Source organism: Chionomys nivalis, chromosome 2 (assembly GCF_950005125.1).
Source record: "Chionomys nivalis chromosome 2, mChiNiv1.1, whole genome shotgun sequence".
Lineage (NCBI taxonomy): Eukaryota > Metazoa > Chordata > Mammalia > Rodentia > Cricetidae > Chionomys > Chionomys nivalis.
The window spans coordinates 77,406,645-77,423,764 of record NC_080087.1 but is presented as its reverse complement, the minus strand read 5'-3'; the positions used below and the strand labels follow the sequence as shown (position 1 = coordinate 77,423,764).

The 17,120-nt window shown below is 49.8% G+C and overlaps 1 protein-coding gene across 1 annotated transcript in view; it reads right to left on the bottom strand.

Moving 5' to 3' along the window:
- Positions 1-6,066: 6,066 nt before the first annotated feature.
- The window catches only part of Eml2 (EMAP like 2), a 30,428-nt gene continuing 19,374 nt past the window's right edge, over positions 6,067-17,120 (bottom strand). The window contains 10 exon segments of the mRNA XM_057759322.1: positions 6,067-6,390; positions 8,226-8,356; positions 9,258-9,353; positions 9,743-9,830; positions 10,385-10,482; positions 10,689-10,777; positions 11,148-11,215; positions 11,998-12,129; positions 16,296-16,421; positions 16,528-16,682. Coding sequence (XP_057615305.1) covers positions 6,265-6,390; positions 8,226-8,356; positions 9,258-9,353; positions 9,743-9,830; positions 10,385-10,482; positions 10,689-10,777; positions 11,148-11,215; positions 11,998-12,129; positions 16,296-16,421; positions 16,528-16,682 — 1,109 coding nt within the window. The 3' untranslated portion in view covers positions 6,067-6,264.

Genomic DNA, 17,120 nt, shown 5'->3' with positions numbered 1-17,120 from the left:
TAGATCATAGGCCTGGTCTCAGTTTCCTCTGCAGTCAAAGTGGTGAGGCACCTTCCGGCGTGTCACGTCACAGAGAATATAAGGTCAAATCTGGACGACGGTGTCATTCTGAGCAAGTGGTGCATGCCTGTAATCCCCCAGCCCTAGAGAGGCTGAGGCAGGAGGATAGTAGAGAGTTTGAGGCCAAATAATGAGATTGTATATTTAAAATGTTTCTACTGGGCTGTCCAGGGTACCCCAGCCTGTGCTCTAGAAGCTCAATGTCCCCCACAGTTCACCTCAGCCTCTCACTTGGCTGAGACTGCACTTTATGGTCTTCTTTGACCTTCTCAGCCTGGCTGGGAAGAGGCAGGCTGCTCTTGTGTTGTCTGTTGCCTAGGACTGAACTCCCCATTATTTTCAGTTGAGTGTGTAAGTGCTCCAAAGAATTGCCTTGCCCCTTTTATCATGGTCATCACTTCCTGCACAGATCAGTCCTGAGAGTTTATTATAGACGAAAGGACTTCTGGTCCACCTGGCATACAGCCCTCCAAAAAACAGTAGTAATGTTTATCAATTCTAATTTACATATTTTATCTTGAGTGATGTAGAAGATGGGACCAATGGCCTTATGCACCCTAGGCAGGGGCTCTGTCATTGAGCCTCCCTCCCAGTCCCATACTGGGGGATTCTAGGCAGGGGCTCTACCACTTAGCCACACCCCAGCCCCTCTCTGAGGGATTCTAGGCAGGGGCTCTACCACTGAGCCACACCCCAGCCCCTCACTGGGGGATTCTAGGCAGGGGCTCTACCACTGAGCCACACCCCAGGCCCTCACTGGGGGATTCTAGGCAGGGGCTCTACCACTGAGCCACACCCCAGCCCCTCACTGGGGGATTCTAGGCAGGGGCTCTACCTCTAAGCCACACCCCCAGCCCCTCCTTCCACCTTCATGTGGGTTCAAGGAGTCAAACTCAGGTTTTCAGGCTTGGCAAATGACTTTGCTTACAAAGTCATCTCAACAGCTGTAATATACAAAGTTTTTTTTGTTTATTTATTTTGTTTTTTGTTTTTTTGAGACAGGGTTTCTTTGTGTAGCCCTCACTGTCCTAGAACTTGCTCTGTAGACCAGGTTGGCATCAAATTCAGAGATCTGCCTGCCTCTGCCTCCTAAGTGCTAGGGATTAAAGGTGTGTGCCACCACTCTTGGGCTGCTTTTTTTTTAAAATGTATGTGGGTGTTTTGTCCTTATACACTATGTACCTGCAGTGCCTGTAGAAGCCGGAAGAGGGCTTGGATCTTCTGGAATTAGAGTTACTGACAATTGTGACCAGCAGTATAGGTGTTGGAAACTGAACCTGTGTCCTCTGGGAGTGCAGCCTGTAACAGTGGCATTTCATTTGTCTTTTAATAAATCAAGTTTGCCTGGGGATCGGGAAAGTAAAACAGCCACACTGGCCAGCCTTACAGACCAGGCAGCAAGGACAGACATACACCTTGATTCCCAGTAACCACCAGGCAGTAGTGGTGCACACCCTTAATCCCAGAACTAGAGAGGAATACAAGATGGGTGGAGACAGCTCTCAGACACAGTCTCATTCTGAGGATTCCTGGAAGCAGGATCACTATTTTCCGACTGAGGTTGAGGTAAGAGCCAGTGACTGGCTGCTTTGCTTTTCTGACCTTCAGGTTGAACCCCAATATCTGTCTCTGAGTTTTTATTAATTGTGCTTCAACAGCCAGTGCTCTTACCCACTGGGCCACCTCTCCAGTCCCACACCAGGTCTCCATGCTTGCACAGCAACGCTTGACTGACAGCCATCTCGACTGACAGCCATCTCCTCGGTATCCTCTTCCTTCATCACCACGGATGACTTTTCTCCCATTCTACAGTTTCATACAAATCAAATAACTTAAAATAAAAGGGGGGGGCTGTTGTGCTACTGCTGTGTGGCCTTGGGCAGGTGACCTCATTTATCTCTCTGAACCGTAGTCCTTCTTTCAGGAACTTGAAGGACGTAGGAAATAGAGGGTTAATCACCAAGCAGAGACCTTGCTCACAATACTGGCCAGTTAAAAGAACAGGTCCAAGCAAGAGTCATGGCTACCCTATATAAACCCTAAGAGATGAGGCGTGGTTTCACACAGCCCAGGGGGCCTCGAACCTCACACGCAGCTACGGATCTTCTTCCTGATCTTCCTGCCTCTATCCTAGAGTACTGCGATTTACAAGTGTGAGCCGCCATTGTCATTTTCTAAAGAGCAGGTCAGAGTGCCCCCTGGTGGGGGTAGGGTCCCTCCTCTTCTGGTGCACCCTAAATTTGTCTTAAATCATCATTCCAACTCGTGGCAGGCAAAACACAACTCTTCTCTGAGCTTCGTTGGGAGCATTTACAGGAAAGTTTCTAGAAAGACAGCTAGAAACTGCAGAGGACCTGTGGCGAGCCTTTGGGGTGCAAATGCAGACCGCGGAATGGAAACTTTCTCTCCCCCTACTCTTGGACTGGGAGGCATAATAAAAGGCAAAAGGCAGTCGCTGGGTAGAGGCCATGCACGAGGCAGTCGCTCACGACCCAGTTCAGGGAGATGAACGCCAAGAGTGACTCTGAAGGGATGCGTGGAGAATCACCAGCAATTTTCCAACTGACTTTTCAAGGCATAGCTTCACATGCAGATCCAAAGAAGACCACAAGGGGTCAACGAAGCATCAAGAGCCCTCAAGGAAAAGCGGTTGTTAGCAGGTATCACCTGCCTAGAACTACTAGGAGTATAGGAGTCAACGTGTGTGTGTGTGTGTGTGGCGGGGGGGGGGGGGGGGGGGCACCGAACGGCAGGACGACTACGAGAGGAAAGAAGGGTTTGACCCAAGAATGCCAGAAAACAGTCCTTTAAAAGCCTAGAAGCTTACCGGGCAGTGGTGGCTCACACGTTTAATCCTTGGCACTCATGGGCCCGAGGCTGGCAGATCTCTGAGTTCCAGGCCAGCCTGGTCTACAGAGCTAGTTCCAGGACTGACAGGACTACACAGAGACTCTGTCTCAAAAAAACCAAAATAATGCCGGGCGGTGGTGGCGCACGCCTTTAATCCCAGCACTCGGGAGGCAGAGGCAGGCGGATCTCTGTGAGTTCGAGGCCAGCCTGGTCTACAAAGGGAGTTCCAGGACAGGCTCCAAAGCTACAGAGAAACCCTGTCTCGAAAAACCAAAATAAATAAATAAATAAATAAAATTTAAAAAAGGAAAGAAAAAGAAAAAAAGTTCAGGTTCACCCCCAGCCACCCTGGGATTTCTGCCTTCACCTTCCAGCTCTTCACACGGGTGCCCGGGATCTGAACTTGGGACCTCATGCTTTCGTGGTGTTGCTAAAACTCCTTCCTGGCGGGCGATGGTGGCGCACGCCTTTAATCCCAGCACTCGGGAGGCAGAGGCAGGCGGATCTCTGTGAGTTCGAGACCAGCCTGGTCTGCAGAGCTAGTTCCAGGACAGGCTCCAAAGCCACAGAGAAACTCTGTCTCAAAAAAAAAAAAAAAAAACTCCTTCCTGGGAGAAGACATAAGCAAGGTTTACCCCTCCTCCCAAGGCCCCAAGACAAACCAAGGTACATTCTACCAAAGTTCCTATGGGGAACCAGTGAGACTTGGGGTGTCCCAAAGGGCACAGGCTAGAGGTCATAATGGGTGTGGGTGCTCCACAGGCTACACCAGCAAGTGTTTACCCTGTAGGGATGAGGGCTCTCCTGCAGATGGAGCCTCCCTGTGTAGCCTCTCCTGCCCCCACTTGCGGTGAGGATGGAGTTGTTGCAGGTAACAACAGGTAGGGAATGGCTGGGTACTGGGGGAGGGCCACGATTCCTGCATGAGGGATTAAGCAGCCTAAAAAGCCCAGCAGGGATGAGCTTTTGCAAAGGGATGTAAGTGAACTCCCCAAGACTGCTGTTGCCCTGCTCAGAGGATCGTCAGGACCTTCAGGGAGCACCTTACAGACCAAACCATCTCCCCAGGCCCTGCCCAGAGTCTGAACTCAATAGACACACTCAGCTATTCAAACACACCCTCACTGTCATTCAGTGCCCAGGTTCCTGCTTCTACATCAGCACTGGGCAATGAGATAGTAAAAGTGACTGGCAATCTTGTCCCTTCCCACCCAGGCTTCAAAGTCAGTGAAACAGACACAGATCTGCCCCGAGTCCTCAAGGCCCATGACAGGAGCCAGCAGGTGGCTGGAACTCCAAGAAGGCTTTATTTGAGTTTATTGGGAGGAGACAACACATGTCCGAGCTTCCACTGGGACGTTTCCTTCTTCATCTTTCTGTGTTAAGGTCTGTCTCTCGCCCCTTTCTGTGAGTCCTCCACGTGCATCACCTTCTCTCTAGTCAGAGTCAGCATCTTCTGAGACAGGCGTGCCTTCCCGCTCAAACCTTCCTTCCCATGAGGTAGGGCTGAGGTTGTCTTGGTTACCAGTGTATCCAAAACCATGCGCTCACACACACACACACACATATATATACTCATGTATACATACATACACACATACACATTCACACACAAATACACTCATGCACACACACGTGCTCACATACATATGCACTCAATTACACAATACACATATATACACTCATGAGTCACACACATGTATACATATATACATATGCATTCACGCACAGACATACTACTAACGCAAGGCATATACATATTTGCTCACACACATACACTCATGCACACACATATACACATATCCACACACACGCACACACATATATATACTCATACACACATACATACACACCATTTATAAATGCTGTTCATGGAATTCATTTACTTGTTTGATTAACGTAAGGAGCATTTTATTCTTGACCAGCCTTTGACTGGGCGATGCTCCAGACCAATTGGGTATATTTCTCTGCTGCTCCCAGACATGGTGGTGTATACTTATAATCCCAACATTTGGAAATCAGAAGCAGATCTCTGTGAGTTCGAGGCAGGCCTAGTTTACATAGGAAGTTCCAAGCCAGCCAGAGCTACACAGGGAGACTCTGTCTTGAAAGAGAAAAAGTTTAAGGGCCTGGAGAGATGGCTTAGAGGTTAAGAACACTTTGACTGTTCTTCCAGAGGTCTTGAGTTCAATTCTCAGCAAGCACATGATAGCTCAAATACCAGATCTGTAATGAGATCTGGTGCCCTCTTCTGGCCTGCAGCATACATGCAGATGGAGTACTGTTTATATAAATAATAAATAAATCTAAAAGACTTTTTAAAAGAGGAGGCCTTCGTAAGCCATCATTTTATGATGTCCTGTGTTCCTCCCTCCCTCCCAAGATATCACCTCATTGTTGAGACTTAGAAAGAAATACAGACTGACTTCCTTCCTTCCTTCTCTCCCCCTCTCTTCTTTTCCCCCTCTCCTTCTTCGTCTTCTGCTTGTTTTTGAGACAGGATCTCAATGTGTAGCCCTGACTGGTCCGGACTCACCACACCATGTACCACCACTCCCAGCCCTTTTATTTGTAAATAATGTATTCTCATTTATCACACTTCTTTATTCATTCATGCCTTGTGTGTGTGTGGAAGTGAAGCATGCTCATGAGTGTGTGTCAGGGTGCCTGTGTGGAGGTCAGAGGGCAACTTTCAGGAGTTGGTTCTCTTCTTCCACCAATGATCTCACTGAGTTCAAGTCCAGTCTTTTCTACATAGTGAGTTCCAGGGCTGCACAGTGAGACCCTGTTTCAAAAACAAACATGCCAGGCATGGGGCGCATGCCTTTAATTCTAGCACTCAGGAGGCAGAGGCAGATGGATCTCTATGAGTTCGAGGCCAGCCTGGTCTATAGAGAGAGTTCCAGGACAGTCAGGGATACACAGAGAAACCCTGTCTCAGAAAACCAAACAATATAGTGGAGAGCAATTGAGGACAACACCTGATTTTGACCTCTAATCTATACAATAGACACACACACACACACACCTTTCAATTCCCACACATACCAAATACACAGACCAAGACTCCAGACAGCTCAGTGCATAAGTCTGTATTTCTGGTTAATATAAAATAATAAACTTAAAAAAAAAACCCACCCAAACCAAATACCAATGGCTTCCCCAAGGCATGGTGACCCACTCTTCCCACCCAGATAAATAGAGACTCCTGTCTGTCCACTCACCCGCCCACCCCCATAAGCCGCTCTCTATAGACGTACTCTGGGTATATATTACTCTACTCCGCAATAGACATCTCCCAAAAATAGAACTCAGTCCTGGCACAGGACTCTACCCTGGCCCCACACCCTTGTTTCAGACTACACGCCACTGGAGCACACTTGTGTCTTTGCCTCCAGTGGTCAGGGCCATGCTGTCGTCCCACAAGAAGGCCACATTGGTCACATGACTGCTGTGTCCACCGTATTTGTGGCTGAGGGCCTGTTAGAAGGGAACAGGTGAAAGGAAGAGGTCAGATGAAAAATGCCACCTGGAGGCCACTGTCATTTTCTTCTTCAAAGCCATTAACATTTTTGTGTGTGTGAGCTACAAGTTTTTACTCTATACTTCAGGAAGTCCTAAAGCTCACAATCCCCTTGCTTCCTTTTAATTTTTGTTTGCTTTGCAAGACAGGGTTTCTCCATGTACCCCTGGCTGTCCTGAAACTTGCTCTATACACCAGGCTGGTCTCAAACTCAGAGAGATCTGCCTGCCTCTGCCTCCTGAGTGCTAAGATTAAATGTTTGTGCCATCACCTCTTGGCTTAATTTTTAATCACAAATACATGTGTGTTAGAGTACGAGTTTGTACATGGGCGTGACTCAGTGGTAGAGCCCCTGCCTAGAATCCCCAGTGAGGGGCTGGGGTGTAGCTCAGGGGTAGAGCCCCTGCCTAGAATCCCCAGTGAGGGGCTGGGGTGTAGCTCAGGGGTAGCCTTTGCATCATATGCATGATGCCCTTGTTTTTATCCCCAGCACTGAAGATAGATAAAGGATGATATAACCTGCCTGTACCGAATCAGTTCCATTAAAAGTGAGATATGATGAGTCTCTATGAGGAATGCATGTCCACAGTCAGGTATGGCTTACTTTCGTCTATTTGAAGAGCCCAGAAGTATCCGGGTGATGGTGGAACACACCTTTAATCCTAGCACTTGGGAGGTAGAGCCAGGCATATCTCTGTTGAGGCCAGCCTGGTCTACAAAGCAAAACAAAAACAAAAAAGAAGACGAAGAAGAAGAAAAAGAAGAAGAGGAGGAAGAGGTGGAGGAGGAGGAAGAGGAGGAGGAAGAGGAGAAGGAGAAGGAGGAGGAGGAGGAGGAGGAGGAGGAGGAGAAGGAGAAGGAGAAGGAGAAGGAGAAGGAGAAGGAGAAGGAGAAGAAGAAGAAGAAGAAGAAGAAGAAGAAGAAGAAGAAGAAGAAGAAGAAGAAGAAGAAGAAGAAGAAAGGAAAGCCAGAAGGCCAAATTCATGTTCTCAGATGTATCTTTCGAGTGTCTCCCTCATGCTTAAATTACATTAAAATATCTTCATTAAATCCTAACTCTGCTTCAGTAAGAGAAAAGGGTATTTGTAGCAGGAGCAGTCCCTAGCAGCTCCGGGCATTTGGTTTTGTAGAAGCTGGTCCTTGTTCTCGGCCTGTATGGGAATCACTGGTGCTGGGAACCCAAACCCTAGCCCTAGAGTCTAGGGCAATAGCCTCATGGTGTCTTGTTTTGCTTTGTTTTGAGACAGGGTTTCTCTGTGTAGCCTTAATTGTCCTGGAACTTGCTCTGTAGACCAGGCTAGCCTTGAACTCATAGAGATCCACCTGCCTCTGCCTCCCGAGTGCTAGGATTAAGGGTGTGCTCGTGCATGCACAGGAACCTCAGAGATTTTGTTTGCCCAGGCACACAGTAGGTGATCATTTGTCCAGAGAAAATACTCAGAAACCTTAGAGATACAGACTGTGGCTCAGAACCCTATGAAGGACCCTGTGCAGTTAAGACATTCCTACAGATACGGGAAACTGAGGCCCAGAGAGGAATGAGTTGCCTAAAGAACGTGAAAAGATGAACACCAGAAGACTAGGGAGGAGCCGAGAGGTCCAGGAAACCTGGGCTCTACCTCTGGCAACACATAAACATCTTTAATCGTAGCTCCAGGAGAAAGAAGCAGGAGAATTGGTGGGAATTTGAGGTCACCCTTGGTTATATAGGACTTTCAAGCAAGTCTGAGCTCTCATCCCCACAAAGGATGAATAGTGCCAGCTCCCACCCTCAGGCCCCAGAGGGACTTACTCTGGGCTGACAGCAGGGATAGACAAACAGGTGCACTTTGCCAAAGTCATCAGCAGAAGCCAGCAGCTTCCCATCATGAGAGCGGGCCACAGCGTTGATGTCTGTGCCATCTGCCCCCTCGGGCCAGATCCCTGTAGACATGACAAGGGAAGGGATGAAAGATGCCCGACTACTGGGCATGGTGGCACAGGCCTGTAAATTCAGCTATGGGAAGCAAAAGGAAGAAGTTAAAGACCTCCCTGGACAACTTATTGAAACTTGTCTCAAAAAGTTAAAAAAAGAAAAAAGTTGGGGATGTGGCTCAGGGGTAGGGCACCTGCCTAGAATCCCCCAGTGAGGGGCTGGGGGTGTGGCTCAGTGGTAGAGCCCCTGCCTAGAATCCTCCAGTGAGGGGCTTGGGTGTGGCTCAGTGGTAGAGCCCCTGCCTAGAATCCCCAGTGAGGGGCTGGGGGTGTGACTCAGTGGTAGAGCCCCTGCCTAGAATCCCCAGTGAGGGGTTGGGGTGTGGCTCAGTGGTAGAGCCCCTGCCTAGAATCCTAGTGAGGGGCTGGGGGTGTGGCTTGACCCTCCAGGTCTCAGCTCAATTGGCTCTCCCTCCAGGAGATAGATCCTCCTAACTTCAAAGGCTTGGGCCAATACTCCCTCTGCAGTGCCATCAAATGTGTCCCCCAGCCAGTCCCTGTACAGCCACTCTATCTCAGGCGCGGCTGTCTTCTTCATTGCACTGTGAGCTGCAGAAGAGCAGAGCTGGGACCATCATCACTGTGCTATTGCAGCACTGTGTGTTATTGCAGCACTGCCCCTGCAGGCAAATGGTGCTCCTGCTGTCTGGGTGATGGCTTGCGGACCTGAGGGAGCTTCAGCATGGAGCCCTTGGAGCCAGGCGCCCTATGCATTCGGTCTCATTACATTACAGCTCTGAGGGACCTCAGTGGTCATTTCGCTCTGCCCTTCCTCGAGAGTACCATCCAGACAGTAAGGGTTTCTCAGAGCTCCAGTACTCAGTGGGACCTTCCTCATTCCAGAACTTACCGAACACCCCAAACCCCAACACACAAGTAGCGGTAGCCCATTCCACATTTCTCACGGCATCTGCACTGGTGATCTGCTTACAGGTGGCGGCATCCCCTGGCGTAGACAATCAGAAGAGATGTTCAGGGCTGAAGATCTGCCATAACCAATCTGTTTCCCAGATAAACTAGCGCTGAGGTCCAAGACAGAGGGGTCAAAGGTCCCTGAGCTTATTTCTGCCTGTTTGGACCAGCTGAAGGCTGGATTTTTGGCGCTGACATGCCAAAACCTGAGCTGGGTACCGTCTACATAAAAATCTTCTGTTCATTGTTAAAGCAGAAGGGAAATAGGATGCACTGGGAAAGAAATCATAAGCTAGAGATTGCTAATTTCCAAATCAGATCAGCTCAGATTAGTTCAAGGAAACAGGAGCTGTATGTAAATCCTATGTAAATGAAACGGCAAAAGAAAGAAATCTGGCCACTGTCCACTGTCAGAGAACTCACAGTACAGAATCTCGTAGTCTCCGGAGTTGGTGACAAAGCAGGTGCTGTCCTGGGCCCAATCCAGGTGGGTGATAAAACTGGAATGGCCCTGCAGGGGACGCAAGGGTCACTTAGAGCAAAGGAGAGGGTTGAGTCAGGGAGAGGGGATGGATTAAGTCAGGATTAGGAGGCAAAATAAACAGAGTGAGAACACGTTTGGCTGGGGGGGGGGGAGAGGATACAAAGGCCTTCTGAGAGTAGGGGCGGGGCCAGACTACTAAGGGCGGGGCCAGACCATGATGGGTGGGGCTGACAAAAAGGGCTCAGACAATGGGGAAAACTCTACACAGGGGGTGGGGTTTGAACGTGGCGGGCGTAGCTGCGCAGAGGTGCTCTTTGGATGGAGGGAGAGGTTTAGGTGCAGGGGCGGGGATACAAATGAGGGCGGGGCTTGGAAAGTGAGGGTTGGGCTTCACAAAGGGGCGACTTTGAACACAGTAATAGATGAGGATGGGGGCCATCTGAGACGCCTTGACATAGTCAGGGTAAGAAAAAAAATCAGCTGAGTTCTTAAGCTGTGGTTCCCTTGGGGTAGAAAAATGGTTAATTTTGCACCCCACTGGTTGGGGTGGTGGCGCGGGCTGGGGACCACTGCCCACTCACCGAGCACTTGCCCAGGCGGCTGACCTTGCGGCCACCCTGGTCCACCGTGTACACGTACACCAAGTTGTCGTGGGAGCCCACAGCCAGGTACGCCCCGTCTGGGGAGGGGGAGGGGCTATGAGGAGGCACCCAGACTCTGCCCCCTTCTCTCCCAGACGCATCCCCTCCTCCACAGTCCCAGGCTCCGCCTCCCTCCATGACTAGCCCCTCCCATGGGGGGGGAGAACTGTAGCCTTTCACCCCCCAGTCTGCATTTCTGAACCTTGGTCCCAACGACCCTGACTCACCAGGATCCCAGGCCTACCTGGGGAAAAGCTGACCACGGAGATCTGCTCATTGCCATCTGTGTGGATAGCCACCAGGTCATGGGTGTCTGTGTCCAGTAGCAACCACCTTGAAGGGAGTTGCGGGGGGGGGGGGGGGGGGAGCGGTGAGCTGTTGTTGATAAGGCAGGGCAGGATTGAGGGGCGGGGCCAGGCTACCTTGGATGGAGCCAGACAGTGAGGAGTGGGGAGTCAGGGGGTCAGGCTAGGATGGGCAGAGCTGAACAACATTTTCCTCTTCTCTGTCCTCCTGCCACTTAGAAGTCCATGCCATTTCAAATAGGCGGGCAGAGCCCCACACGGGGATACACCGGCTGCAAGGGGCGGGGCTACAGGCAGGTCCTTAGGACTGAAGCAGTGGGTTTAGAATGTGAGGGGCTCTAAGGGCTTTAGGGCAAGAGAAAAAGAAACTGGTAAAGATCTGGTCTGTTCAGCAGTACCTGCCGGTCACTGTGCCCACTGCCAGGACAGAGCCGCTGGGGTGGAAGCCAGCCGAACGGGCAGGGTCCTGGGAAGGAAGAGAAAAAGGGTGGGGTCCCAAAGACCAGGTACTCCCTAGCCTCAGAATCAACTAGCATGGCCTGAGGTCCTCTCTGCTCTCCCAAGCCTTCCAGAAACCACCAAACCACCAGAGGCCATTCCCATTTCTTGAGCATGCTAACATAAGAACTGCCTGGCAAGATGCCTTTTTTTTTTTTTTTTTTTTTTTTTGGTTTTTCGAGACAGGGTTTCTCTGTGGTTTTGGAGCCTGTCCTGGAACTAGCTCTTGTAGACCAGGCTGGTCTCGAACTCACAGAGATCCACCTGCCTCTGCCTCCCAAGTGCTGGGATTAAAGGCGTGCGCCACCACCGCCCGGCTTGTTTTTGTTTTTTGAGACAGGGTTTCTCTGTGTAGTCCCTATTGTCTTGGAACTCATTCTGTAGACCAGGCTGGCCTTTGAACTCAGAGATCTGAGTACCTCTGCCTCCTGAGTGCTGGGATTAAAGGTGTGCACCACCACTGCCTGGTAAAATACCCTTCTTAAAGAGATCATGTGTAAGCCGGGCGGTGGTGGCGCTCGCCTTTAATCCCAGCACTTGGAGGCAGAGGCAGGCGGATCTCTGTGAGTTCGAGACCAGCTTGGTCTACAGAGCTAGTTCCAGGACAGGCTCCAAAACCACAGAGAAACCCTGTCTCGAAAAACCAAAAAAAAAAAAAAAGAGAGAGAGAGAGATCATGTGTAGCGTCCATCTGATGTGCTGAGCCTCGAGGTCTGAAAAGCAGCAATTTCTGCATTCCCATCCCATTACCTCAATGGTCCTGCTCCACAGGGGTTGGTGGGCCTCTGAACTCCACAGGTGCACCAGCTTATCCTGCCCACAGGTCACAAACTGCGCCCGGCTAGGATGCGTGGCCAGGCCCCACAGCTCTTCCACGTGTCCCTGCAGGAGGGAGAGAAAGAAGATGACAGGAAGGAGGCGGCAAAGCTGGTCTTTTCCCTAGCCAGCTCTGATGCCAGAAAGAAATGCTGCACTAGCTGGGCGGTGGTGGCGCACACCTTTAATCCCAGCACTCGGGAGGCAGAGGCAGGCGGATCTCTGTGAATTCGAGGACAGCCTGGTCTACAGAACAAGTTCCAGGACAGCCACGGCTACACAGAAAAACTTTGTCTTGAAAAACCAAAAAGAAGAAAAAAAAGAAAGGAAGGAAGGAAGGAAGGAAGGAAGGAAGGAAGGAAGGGAGAGAGAGAGAGAGAGAGAGAGAGAGAGAGAGAGAGAGAGAGAGAGAGAGAGAGAGAGAGAAAGAAAGAAAGAAAGAAAGAAAGAAAGAAAGAAAGAAAGAAAGAAAGAGAAGTGCTGGATCTGCATCCAGGACCCGGCAAGCCCCTTCTGTGCAGGCATGTTCTCCTGTGATGGGGGCTGACTCTGGCTACCCCATGTCTTGAAGCAAATCCTGTCCCTTCCCCCAAAACCTTTGTTTTCCCCTTTGTAGAATGGAAGGGAGGGGAGAGTGGCTCAGAATGTGCCCTCAGTGGCCACACAGGTTCCATCCACCCTGATTAGACACCTCCCAGACTTCAGCCTTAAGGATCTGGGAAAACCTAGTGGACTTTGTCTTGAGTCACAGAGCAGGGACATCTAAGGTCACACGGAGGACACAGGGGAACCAGTCACCCAGCCAGTTGACCTCACCTTGGAACCTCAGTGTTGTTTGTGTGTGTGTGTGTGCACATGTGTAACCTGAGTGTAGAGGCCAGAAGTGGGTGTTAAGTATCTTTATCTCTCGCTCCTTTATCTATGCTTTATTTACTTTGTGGGTGTCAGAGTATTGTCAAGGCCTGCACAACACCTTGAGAGTTAAGACTCTCCTTCCACCATGAAGTTTCTAGGGATCGAAGCCAGGTTGTTAGGCTTGGTGGCAAGCGCTCTTACCCACTGAGCCACCTAATGGCCTCTACTCTATTACTTTTCAAACAGGGTCATCCTCAAAACCTAGAACACACCAACTTGGATAGGCAGGTGGGCTAGCAAGCCCCGAGGACCAGTCTGCCTTGGCCTCTCCAGTTCTTGAATTTTAGGCATGTTCCCGTGCCCAGCCTTCACATGTTGGCTCTGGAGAAACCAAACTCACATCCTCAAGTTTATACAGCAAGCACTTTACCAACTAAGCCATCTTCCTAGCCCTATTAGATTTTGAGACAGGGCTTCCCTTTCTTGTCAAGACCAGGCTGGAACTCACAGAAATCCTCCTATTGTGTAGTCTTCTGACTGCTGAGAATACAGGTATATGCCATTATGCCCGGCTTGGAGCCTCAGTTTCATGCTCTCTAAAATGTGGCCAGTTACCCCATGTTCCCCAGAGCACTGCTGTACTCCCTCAAAACACTGCTCTGCTCCCTCAGAACACTGCTGTGCTCCCTCAGAACATGACTAGAAAGTGCTATACACAAACCAGGCACCATAACAGAAACCTGGCACTCAGTGGCAAACAGGCTAGCTTAAAGAAGGTCCTCAGAAAATAAAAGTGACCAGTAATTATTAACCCCGAAAATATCAGTATGTTGTTAATAACTATAGCCATAGGCAAAATTGATATTGTGATTTGATATTATAAATCAATCACAATTATGCTACATTAACACATATTACTAATATATAAATAATACAGTTGGGAATGCTGGCTCACACTTGTACATCTGAGCAGCTAGGAAGCTTGAGGCAAGATTGACTTTGAAGCCAGCCTGGGCTATATAGAAAGATCCTGTCTCAAGTCAGGCAGTGTTGGCAGTGCATGCTTTTAATCCCAGCACTTGGGCATCACAGCCAGGAGGATCTCATGAATTCGAGGCTAGCCTCATCTACAAAGCAAAGGACAGCCAGGGCTACCCAATGAAACTCTATCTTGAAACACTCTCAAAAAAAAAAAAAAGAAGCCGGGCGGTGGTGGCGCACGCCTTTAATCCCAGCACTTGGGAGGCAGAGGCAGGCGGATCTCTGTGAGTTCGAGACCAGCCTGGTCTACAAGAGCTAGTTCCAGGACAGGCTCCAAAACCACAGAGAAACCCTGTCTCGAAAAAGCAAAAAAAAAAAAAAAAAAAAGAAAGGGGGGCTGGAGAGATGGCTCAGTGGTTAAGAGCATTGCCTGCTCTTCTAAAGGTCCTGAGTTCAATTTCCAGCAACCACATGGTGGCTCACAACCATCTGTAATGGGGTCTGGTGCCCTCTTCTGACCTGCAGGCATACACACAGACAGAATATTGTATACATTATAAATAAATAAATATTTTTAAAAAAAGGAAGGAAGGAAGGAGGAAGGAAGGAAGAAAGGAAGGAAGGAAGGAAGATCCTGTCTCAAAACAACAAATACATATAAATAAATATTCATAGAGGCTGTTGTTAAGGGTCTTTTACTGCTCCAGGAAAATCCTGCTATTCAAGCCAGATGTGGTGGCACACACTTGTAAGCCCAGTAGGAAGACTGCCAGATGTTCAAAGCTACTCTTGTTATACAGCAACTACTAGGCCAGCACAGATACTCAGTGAGACCCAACCCACAAATCAATGATGGAAAAATTCTGGGGCTGGAGGGAGGGCTCAGTGGTTAAGAGTACTGGCTGTTCAGGGGACCCTGGTTCTATTCTTAGCATCTACATGACAGCCCACACCACCTGTAGCTCCAGCTCCAAGGGATCTGATGCCCCCCTTCTGGCCAATGCAAGCACTACACACATGTGGGGCACAAACACATGCAGACAAACATCCACACACGTTAATAACAACAACAATAAAAAGAAATCCTGCTGCTTTCCTCTATCTTTTGGGGTACAGTCATCCTTGGGAATTTGTCCACCTCCTTTGAGAAGGGCTCCTTCTGCCTCTGCCTCCTCCATGCTGGGATTACATGCACACATTACCACACCAAGCTTTCAGTACAGGTTCTGCAGATGAAACTCAGGTCTACATCCTTGCTAGGCAAGTACCTTACAGGCTGAGCCACCTCCCCAGCCAAACCAAGGCCAGAGCAGCATATAAATGCAGCAGCACAGATGTCAGCTAGACGTGCAGAGGAAAAAAAAACAGCAAGGATCAGGTAAGGGAAGGGGACCACTGAGCTAGAGTCACTAGGACTCACTACTGTGAGTAGCTCCTCTGCCTCAGACAGCAGTCTCAATGATATGCTATGGTGAAGTGACCCGGGATCCTCGCAAATCCTCACGCAGTCACTTTCCCATCTCTGCGGCACTCAGCAGTGATTCACGGGTCAGGTATCACATAGTTATGAGCGACAGGGTTGTGGTTTCTTTACAGGTAGCCAAGTCCCAGACTCTGAGTTCCAAACTACTAAGCTATACTGCCTCCTACTAGGTGGGTTTCTAACCGAGTATGGCATAGCAGGGAGGGATGAGTGGGCATCTGAGTTACAAGAAGAAATTGCAGCCCAGTATGGCGGTGTACACCCGTAATCCAAGTGTTTGGGAGGTAGTGGTAGGAGGGTCAGGGGTTCAAGGGCAGCCTTGGTTCTGTTGTGAGTTTGGGGAGCAGCCTGGGCTCCATGAAATCCAAATTCCAAAGATTAAAAATAAAAACACAACAAAAAAAAAACATAAAGAAAAGGAAAATGAGGAGGAAAAGAAAAAGGAGGAGGGGGAGAGAGGAGGAGGGGGAAAGAGGAGAAGGGGAGAAAGGAGGAGGAGAGGGGAGAGAGGATTAATAAAGTCAGGCCCATGGGAAAGCTTTCTAAGAGTTGGACCCCTGAGGGCTGTAGGACTAGCACAACAATATGACAATCTGCAAGAACACTTACCAACCAGGTGAGAGGATGCTATCCCCAATCAGATCAGCAAGAGGCAATCTAGTTGGGAGCAGGGGTGCTAGGGACCCATTCTAGAAGGCAGGTAACCCTTCTGGGGAGTTCTGGGTCCAAGGTGAAACAAGACAATGGAAGGGAAGGGATATGGGGTTTCCCAGGCCAAGGAGAAAGGGATGAGGCAGGGATGTGAAGAGGAAGGGGACGAAATGGAGACAAGGGGCAACAGTGATGACAGTGTTGGCAGTGAGGATGTAAGAGGTACATTTAGGGGTGGGAACAGAACTGGAGAGTCGCTCACCTGGACAAGCAGTGAAAAGCCAGTGTGCACCGAGCCAAGCAAGATGGAGTTCCGGGTGGTCCCCACGTACAGCGTGTCTCCCCGGCCCTCTGCTATAGTGCGTACAGGGCCAAAGTCCTCCGGGACCTGAGTTGGGTAGATGTGTGTATAGGATACATGTGAGGTGGAGTGGCATGGCATGTGTGGTTTGCCACAATCCTACGAAGCCGTCCGCCATCAGCCACATCCTCACCTCCACCTCCTGCACCTTGCTGTAGTCCGAACCCCATAGGACCACCCGACGATCACGGCCCCCTCCAGACACCAGCGTCCCGTCCCGCAGGGCGCAGAGCCCAAACACGCCGCCATCATGGGCTCCCAGTACCTCCTGGGTGATGCGGTTTCCACCTGTGGGGGGATCGGGCATGGGAGTTGGCATGGGAAGGCTGTTCTTCTCTTGAACCCTTACCTAAAGCTTTGAGGCCAGCAGCCACCTGCTCACTCATCTTTCTGTCTTTCTTTTGGTTCTTCCGCCCACTGACCACCATCCATGGACTTTAACCTCTACCCACTGAATCATCTGAATTCTCACCCATCCATCCTGTGGTTTATCCACTCACATACCTCTCCACGGCGTCCTCACTATCTAATGGTCGGCTACCCGTCCGTCTCCCCATTCATCACATATTAGTTCTCCTGCCAGATTCATCTGTCTCCTCATCCATCATCCATCTCCTAATCCATCAGTACTTTCTCACTTCCTCCTGTCCATCTGCCTCCCATACATTTATCTACACTTTTCTATTTAATGATCCAGCAGCCAATCCTTCCTTCCTTCTACCCACC